Raw genomic sequence first — 10,066 nt, 5'->3', positions numbered from 1 at the left:
TGAGAAAAACCTCTAGCAACAAGTCGAGCTTTATACCTTTCAATGGAGCCATCTGATCGAGTCTTCACCTTGTAAACTCATTTACAAGATATTGGTTTTACATCTTTTGACTTTGGAACTAAACTCCATGTCTGGTTTTCTTTTAGTGCATTAATTTCATCTTCCATCGCTTTCTGCCACTCTCGACTTTGTGCTGCTTCTTCATAAGTGGAAGGCTCAATAGGTATTGATTCATCCACATGAGCAGCATTGGCATACCTTGGATTAGGTTGTCTCGGCCTTGCTGATCTCCTTAATTCTTGTACATGCTCCTCGACATCCATTTGGCTTGGACGAACCTCCTTGGATACAGATTGATGCACACCAGTTTTCCATGGACTCGTTTCCTTAGAATGCGACTCTTCTCCTTCTTTAGTTGGATCTACTATTTGCTCTTTACGTTCTTCTATTTCTTCTGGAACTTCTTCTAATCCGTGAGATTCTGGAAGCTCTATCTTTTGAGGTGACCACCATGAAGAAGCTTCATCAAATACCACATTTCTTGAAGTATGACACTTTCCAGTATTTGGATCACAACATCTCCATCCTTTTCTTGATTCATCATAACCGACAAAAATGCATCGAATTGTGTGACAACCCGGAAATTTTTGACCAAATTTAAACTTTATCTTTAAATGATTTAACGTTTTCGACACGATAAGTAAAGTCTATGAAGTTGAATCTCAAAATTTTAGAACTGTTTCATTACATTTGACTGCTCTCGACGATTCATGAACAATTATATGTATGTATGTATATATATATATATATATATATATATATATATATATATATATATATATGTACAAGTAAAAACGACTTTCCTACAGTAAAACACTATTTGCTACAGTAAAATGACTTTGCTACAGTAAAACACTATTTGCTACAGTGAAACACTATTTGCTACAGTGCTACAGTGAAACGACTTGCTACAGTGATTTGCTACAGTAAACACTATTTGCTACAGTAAAACACTATTTGCTACAGTAAACACTATTTGATGTCGACGAACTAGCAAACAAAAACAGATAAGGCGGCCATGCGATCGTATGGCAAAAACACTGAAAACTCATGCGATCGCATGAGGTACTGTAGCAGGCCACATACTATAAAAGCTCGGTTCATTCCTCCGAATTATTATTTTTTATATTATTATTATTATTATTATTATTAAGATTAATATTATTATTATTAATCTTATTATAATATTATTATTAGTAGTATATATACCTAAAATACTACGACGAGGTTATGAGCGTGTCACCTTCAAAATGGGTTTTTGAGCGGGATAGAGCTAAGAAAATTATGGGTTATTACCAAGGAGGTTATGGGTAATGTTCGGGGGTATATTTGTGAATCAAATCTAGTGTTTATCATCTCCGTTACGTCTACGTACTTTCCTACAATATTGAATCTCAATATTTATACGTAAGCACTCATATTTTATCTTTTATATATTAAGAATAAACTCGTGATAAACTTCACTGAAGTTGATGTTGAAAGCAGGGTGAGTTATCAGACTTGTCCCACATCGGTGGGGGAGAAGAACGGAATACCCTATTTGGGGAAGGTGTGATTACCTCTTCCGGTAGACTAGTATTGGAAAGTAAGATCATGAAACTATGAGTGGTTAAATGATAGGTAAGTCAGAAGTCAAGTAGACAATATCTACTACGTATTGTGCGGGCTGTTACCAGGAATTCATCTTCTAAAGATGTATCAGGAATGAGTTGTGATGCATAGTAGCTAGTAGTAAATCGTGGAGGTGTTGATAGTAATGGATAGTACTCAGCAGTGGTAAGTAGTAATGAGTAGCATTAAGTAGTGACTAGTAATGACAAGCAGTAAGGAGTAGTGATCGATCAAGACTAGCAGTGAGGGGCGGCGTTGAGTAGTAGTTAGGAACGATAAGTAGTAAGGAGTAGTTGAAATGCCTCGTTCATATCGATTATAAACATTTCATATTAATTGGTTTCATTGTGAGGTTTTGACCTCTATATGAGACATTTTTCAAAGCTTGTATGCTAAATTAATAATAAAGTTCTTTTAAACTGAAAACGTTTTTGTACGTTTAAAATTAAATAGATCAATCGAGTCTTTATGAGATTCAATCTTCCACTATCCTTTGTCTAGTTCTCAATGATTGACAATTTGTTCTTATTTATAAATCACTTTACTATTTTCCGAATATTGTTAAAATGAAAAGATTTCTCAAATCAACGTGGGCCTTTCAACAGAGACTTGTAATCATAATTCAATATATCTGATAATTCAATCATTTGATCTTATCTTCTAATTCCATTGATAAACATTTTGAAACAAATACAATCATATAAAGTATTTAATCTAATATTTTGTTTACGTTTCAAGTTATAATATATATACACATATACATATATAATCATATTCGTTTAATGGTTCGTGAATCGTTGGAACTTGGTCGAGGTTGAATGAATGTATGAACATAGTTTAAAATTCTTGAAATTTAACTTAACAAATATTGCTTATCGTATCGGAAACATATAAAGATTAAAGTTTAAATCTGGTTGGAAATTTCCGGGTTGTCACATAGATTTCACCTTGGTGAAATACTGAGAAATAGACAGACTTCCTTGTGAGATACCCGCGAGCTCATTTTCCAAGAGTTGGAGGCGTGCTTCATTCTTCTTTGAAAATAATTTTTCAAAAGTTTCCCAAGCTGCCTTTGGTGTTTTCTCGTCACGGATGTGCTCTAATAGATCCCCCTCGATTGTAGTCTTCAATATAAATAAAGCCTTCCCGGCCTTGATGTTCCATTTTCTTAAGGCTTCAGCATTTTCTTTCGGTGGAGGCGTTGTGTCACTGCCAGCAACTATTTCCCATAAATCCTGTCCTTGTAGGTAGGATTCTATACAAGTCAGCCAATAACCATAGTTATGGTTATTGAGACTCTTGATTCCACTGCTCGTACTTGCAAGATCTGCCATCATGACGTCCAACGTCCAATAAGCTTGGTCCCTGACCGATGAGCTTTCACAGTTCCTATCTGTGCTCCGACAGAATTTCCCTTAGAGCCTTGGTGAAAACAAGTCGATGTAAACGTCCAATGTTTACCGATTTCCTCCACTAGAAATGGTCCCGAACGACCCGCTCTGATACCAATTGTTGGAAGCTTCGACGAGCCCAACACACCCACTATAGAGGACCTAGATTATACTACACTCACTACACCAACACTTGACGTTGGTTAGCCTTTAATTTTATGAATCCTTAGTGCACAATAATGTTTAGGCGACAGTGTCGACCATATATCATTCAGGCGGTATAACCAACCATATATCACTTAGGCGGCAGAGCCGACCATATAATAGATACAATACAAGTGCACTAAGAACTTAAACACAAACTGAGGCTTAAATGGGAAACTTAACGAAGAACACTTTTATAATTACAAAGAAACAATTACAATATTATGAGCTAACTCACACACTTCTTTTACTTCTTCACCTTACTTCTTCTCTACTTCCTCACAACTCTCACACCTTACACAAATGAACTACTCATCACCCATATTTATACTACCCCATGGAACATTTTAGAAACTAGATATTTCCATGGATAAATATCTAGATATTTCTATACAAATATCTATATTTTTCTTTTCTAGATTTTTCTTTTCTTTTCTAATATCTAGATATTTTCGTATACATATTAATATCTATATATTTTACATATATACATATACAAATTTCATATTATTTTATAATACCAAATTTGCATTGCATACCTTCACATCTCTAGTATCACTGTATCACCAGCCACCATCATCCTCCATTTTTCAAATGGCCAATTGCCATTCATTTCTTAATTTAATCAGTTACTAACAAGAAACCCCAAACACAAATATAAGGGTAAATTAGGAATTTATTTTTAATTGATGTGTATGGACTAAAAACTTGAACACCTCTCAAAATATAGACATGGATTCAAAATGTCAAAGAGAAGTAAATAGATACTTTTTTTTTTTAAATCGATGTTGGGTATGTTTGGCAAAACTAGCTGTTAGCTATTAGCGATTAGCTGTTAGCGATTAGCTGAAAGCTGTTAGCGATTAGCTGTTAGCGATTAGCTGTTAGATGTATATAATTGTTTGGCAAAGTAGCTGTAGTTGTTAAAAAAATAAGTAAAATGACAAAATAGACATTAGAAAAAATAGTTAAATTTCATCATTTTTAATTTAAATTTTGATTTAACAAAACGTAGCCATTAACAAATAACCGAAAACATATATTGTAATACTAAATTATTTTTAAATATATTTAAGTGTTTGGTAAAGTGGCTGAAACTTTTAAAAAAATGGTAAAATTACAAAAATGAACACATAAAAATCACTTATATATAATAATATATATAGACACATGTAGCGAGTTATGTGTAATCAATTTATAATTATTCATTAACAAGAAAATCACTAAATTTGTAGCCAATTAAAAGTTCTTTAACATACGTGTAGAGCATGTAAGTATTATACGTAACTGAACTTTTAACAGATAAGATACGTGTAACTCTTTGGAAGGATATTTGAATAATAAATCTTGGAAGGATATTTGAGTAATATTAATACAAAAAGCTCTTAAGAAATTACAAACGCTTGTTAATGTAGCGTTCAAAAATAGAAGCTTTTTTCAACCCTGACAGCTTTAATCTCTTTTAAACAAACGAAGCTTTTTATTAATCACGAGCTTTTTCATAAAATCTAAAAGTTAAAAGCTTCAAAAAGTTCTAAAAAGCTGCTCGCCAAACACACCCGTTAACTACTAGGATAATTTATTATGGAATTCCCTCTTTTTGTAATTACCTAGGTGTTACATGTTTTAATATATATTCCTTAATCTTTAATTCTTTATGTTATATGTAAAGGAATATCATAATGATTTGGAAAACGAAAAGATGTAACAACTTTTAATTCTATTGAAACAAAATGAGTAGGAAGACATGGAAAAGGACTAGACATTTTTACACACCAAAAGATGAATATAGTGAGACATTTCCTGTAAAGTAAAGCTAAAAAAAAATGTACTCCCGTTAGTGCACCAAGTACAAGTGAGGAATATATCTAAAAGACATCTTAAAAATGAATACTAACTTTTATAATTTTCACAAACCTACCCCAAACTTTTAATTTTTTAATAATTCACACACACTCTTCCTAATATTTAAGTTTATAGTTTTATAAATTTACCACAAACTTTTCTCATTTTATACGTTAACCATTAAACTTCTCATTCATTATAAATCAACTATATAATTTTTCCTATCTAATAACCATTCATTATTATTATTATTATTATTATTATTATTATTATTATTATTATTATTATTATTATTATTATTATTATTACTCTATATAACTAAAAAACATAAAAGAAATGAATAGTGAACTTCATAAGGTTCACAAACTTACAACAATTTTTTTTTTAAATTCAACCACACCCTTTATAATAGTTAACTTTATAGCTTTTATAAATTTACCACAAAATTTTCACATTTTGTAATTTAATCATAAACCTCTCATTCATTATAAATCGACCACATAATTATACATATATACTAAAATGTAAGACCTTATAAATAGTGAACTTTATGGTTTTTATAATTTTACAACAAACTTTCAATCTTCCGTAATTCAACCACAACCATTATTATAGTTTAACTTTACGTTTATTAGAAATCAAACACATAACATTCCATTTACTAAGAATCAACCACATAACTTTCCACTTATTACAAATCGTTAATGTTGCTACTATTAATATAATTGTTATTGTTATGTTATTGTTATTATTTGATTTTTTTTTATTACTTTGAGTTTTTTTACCCGTTTCAGTTTGTCATTTGCTTCAATTTTTTTTTTTTTTTTTTTACTTTTCATAATCGAATTTAGCTAACGTTCTTCCGCCGCATCGCGAGGGCGCCACAACTAGTTTCATTTCATGTAAAACCAAATAAAATCCTGTATCGTGTGTTACGGTGTTTATCAATTTTCTAATAGATCTTGGATCTTATAATAATGTTAAATTGTTGTTAATTAAACAACTAAAATCAAAATATACTCATAAAAATAGATTAAATTAATTTTCAATATTTACTAAAAATAATATTGTTAACACTCAAGAAAATGTCATGAACAAAACCTTGGCAATGATTTAGCACTAGTTTGTCTAGACAATTTGGATTTCAAGATTTTGGTCATTTGTGTTTGCATTTTTCTACAAACTTTCTCCAATTCATTCACCCTCCATTGCATCCCTTCCAAATGTGCTCTCATCTTCTCATTTTCATTCACAATATCTACATCCACTTTTGATCCACCTGGTACAGTTTTCTCAGCATAAAGTACAACTTGCTCATGTCTCTCATCTTTCGTCATGGATTCACGTCGTTTTTGAAGGTCCATACCTCGGAAAAGGCTTTCGAGCTTCAGTTGTTGATCTTTGAGAGCTAATGCAGCAAATTTTGGCGGGAACTTGTCGTTTTGAGTAAGATGGTTGATACTTTCAGTTGAAAGCTTATTGTAGTCTAGACTACTGCACATGCTCGTTTTTTCTTCGTCTGATAACCCATTGTGAACCTATATATGTTATGACAAAACAAAGCATAAGGAATTTGCTAGCGACAGTCCTTCTGTCGTTAACGTGCATAAAATGTTTATACATAGTGATTACACATTGATTTTATAGTGACGATACTGAATTGTACAAACATTTTATGCACGCTAAAGACAGCCATTTAGAGTTGTCGTTAGCAAAATCCTAACAGTATCCAAAAGTTTGAATGTTTACCCGAAGATAGATGTCAATGGCATGGTATATATCATCATACGAGTCTCTAGCCGACTCCGGCAGGGCTTTTGTGAGTGCCATAAACTTAGAAGGCTTTAAACGGGGATCTGCGGCCACTTCTGTAACATACAAGTCAATCAATCTAGCAACATTTTTCAACTCGGGTACTCCGGGCCCACCTTTTCTCTCTAAAAAATACTTTACAAACTGTAAGACAAGATTAATGTCATATAGATAATGCGACCCGTGTGGCGAGGGAATGAGAAGATTGTCTAAAGTTGCTTGATCCAATTGAACACCGATCATACGCTCTAATTCCTCCTTACATATCTTCTTCATGTTCAAACTCAAAGCAACTCGTAAAATCTCAAACAAATTCTTGCAAGAAATCATGCTTTGATCTAACAGACAAAGACTTTCAATAACTGCTTCAGTTATTTCTCGCTTTTCATTTACACTGGCAATGATAAATCTTGATTTTTGATAGTAAAAAAGAAACCTACTTGTAACCCCATGATCGAATTTGTGAAGAACCATCGATTTTACTAATAGTGTGACAAACATTGGAGTCAAAATAGTTGCTATATCTTCAAACCACCAAGTTGACCGAAAAAGTCCACTTCTTAGACTCTCAGTGCTTTTGCTATCAGTCGATAACCTTCGGCCCGAACTTTCGGGTGACGAAATAGACGGACAAGATGTGCCTGTTTCACTTGTGTAAACGAGCCTAGCTGCTACTGAATCCAAGCATTTTTGAAGTAGTCCTGATGAACTCGAAACTGGCACTAATTCTTGAGAACTTTTTAAAGCTGATAAAAGATCTGGCCAGCTCCAAAACTTGATTTCTACAATCGATCTCTCCGTTTGTTCGAGTAAATTTCGGGCCCCGGTTATCTTTTCGTTCATTTCCATATAATGTGCAGCACATAACAAGTGAGGTGCAGTGTAGGGGGTAATACTGATTTTGCCATGGTTGTAGCAAAATTTTGAAACGAGCTCGAAAGTTGCGGGTCCCCCAGGAAAATTATGGAGGATAACTTTGAGATTTTTCGTTATGCCTTTGGATTTACAGAATAAATTTCTGATTTTCCCACAGTATAATGAAATGATGTCCTGCAGATTTCAGGAGACAAACAATATTACTAAGTTTTATAGCTAATGAACTGGTATATAAAAGTAAGAATCTGTGCAGCTTCTAATACTATAAACGACCCGTTTGATCAAGAATGTCAAAATGCAACTTAAATAGTAAAACCCTCTCGAAACCTACAAATGGTGTTATTTATTTTGCGTTCTGCAAGACAGTTTGTTTTTCTGAAGGCATAAGATACAATAATGTCTTATTCTATATGCAACCTTACAGACTTAGAAATATGTTTCAAACATGATTAAGTTATTTTGCAAACATAAAAACAAACACTCAATCTTTATACCACATCTTCTCTACAAACATGGCCCGTAGATTTTCAAACGATCTTAAAAAAGAAACAACACCAAAGTCATCGAATATTCCGATCTAGAAAGTCAACAAATTGGTTGACCAGCAAAGTCAAACATACCTCTGTGAAATAGATACAAGCTATATTTGTATCAGGGTATGTACTTATTCACTAGTATATCAGTTTATAATGAGAGAAGTCACATTATAAACATCTTAGCAACTTTGAATCATAGAATTAATTCGTTTGACCCAATATAGTCAACCATGACTCGTAAAAATTCAAACTGTATATCCAATCTAGCACCCGACCCAACGGGTTTAATGCAGACCATGCCTTCCAGTGTCCTTTTTACCTTTGCATGCTTAAAATGAAAACAATTGGAGATAGATAGATAGATAGATTGCACAACTCAAGGTAACAACACAATGGCACTTTTACAGTGCATTAAAAACACAACAAAAGGTTATGTATTTATGATGCAAAAAAAGAAGATTGGTATAAAGTAGAAAAAATAGGACCATTTTTGCAGCAAGGAATGGTGAGATGTCACCATATGCAATAAATTGTTTGTATGGGAAGAATATTTCACAATTCAGCATCACCTTCACTTACCCAAATTGTAATTAATACCCAATTTGCTTGCCAAAAGAAAAAGAAAAAAAAAATCAACTTACATATTTTGGTAAAAAAAATCACCAAAATAATTAATTTTAGTACCAACATGGTAAACTCACTAGTGTGCAAGGTCCTCACCCCCACAAGACATTAATAAAACCAACTATGAGCATGACTAATAAATATGAATATACAACCTATTGATACAATGATATAAACAAATTAAGATAATGACATTTTCCTATACAACTTACAATAGTAGTAATAAAATTTTATCTGGAGTAGATAGTAATTTAAATAGTGAAATGGATGGTTGGTACTTAAGAAAACTACAGTACAAGTTTCAACTCATGTTTAATTTATTTATGGATATAAATAACAAATTATCATGAACAACCAAATTAACCTTCAAACTAGAATTGGGTAAGAATAAAGATTCAAGAAAATGCATAACTTAGTGTTAGAAGGACCAAATACTTGATATTTAATGCAAATTCTACCCCAAAACAATTAATGTTGTCAGTGCAAAGAATACAGACAAACTAACCTTAAATTAATTACTATTATTTGAAATGATTAAATTAAATTAAAAATAAAAATAAACAAACACAATGAAGAGAAGTTTTAACAGATGGGTAAGAAGGATTACCTTATGAACGAAGAAAGTTTGTTCACCATTAACATCAACTTCAAGATCACAACAAGCAGCCATTGATACCCAAAATGAAGGAAGAATAACAAAAAAGACTCAAATTTAGTGGGAATCTTAAAAAAAAAAAAAAAAACAAAAAATGGATACGGAGTATGAGTGAAGAGAAGATGTGAAGACAAAGAGCTAAAAATCAAAAATGATTCTCAAATGAGTAACAGACAACTGAAAAAAGTGTTTGCTTTGATATAAGTAATGGAGTACATAAATAATAAATAAAATTAATAAATAATTATAATTATATGTATATATGTATATGTATATATATATCAGTGATCAGTGAATGTGTGGAGTTGGAGTTGGAGTTGGGGAAAAACAGAGATATATATGCGATAATAAAATAAAGGGGCGTATTTTAACCACCCCGTCATATTAATCTATAATTTCTTTTAAATCATAGTACTTTATTTATAACTAGTCCGGATTTGGCCCGCGCGATG

The 10,066-nt window shown here is 32.1% G+C and overlaps 1 protein-coding gene across 1 annotated transcript; it reads right to left on the bottom strand.

Moving 5' to 3' along the window:
* Positions 1 to 6,191: 6,191 nt before the first annotated feature.
* LOC139855730 (BTB/POZ domain-containing protein At3g22104-like) lies at positions 6,192 to 9,675 on the bottom strand. The gene is made up of 3 exons (XM_071844984.1): positions 9,567 to 9,675; positions 6,861 to 7,973; positions 6,192 to 6,649 (listed from the first exon to the last, which is right to left on the bottom strand). The coding sequence occupies exons 1-3, from the start codon at positions 9,627 to 9,629 to the stop codon at positions 6,200 to 6,202; spliced, it is 1,626 nt and encodes a 541-aa protein (XP_071701085.1). The 5' UTR covers positions 9,630 to 9,675; the 3' UTR covers positions 6,192 to 6,199.
* Positions 9,676 to 10,066: the final 391 nt, after the last annotated feature.

This window comes from Rutidosis leptorrhynchoides, chromosome 1 (genome assembly GCF_046630445.1).
Source record: "Rutidosis leptorrhynchoides isolate AG116_Rl617_1_P2 chromosome 1, CSIRO_AGI_Rlap_v1, whole genome shotgun sequence".
Classification (NCBI taxonomy): domain Eukaryota; kingdom Viridiplantae; phylum Streptophyta; class Magnoliopsida; order Asterales; family Asteraceae; genus Rutidosis; species Rutidosis leptorrhynchoides.
Note: the sequence above shows the minus strand (reverse complement) of the source record. Positions and strands in the feature narration are given on the sequence as shown.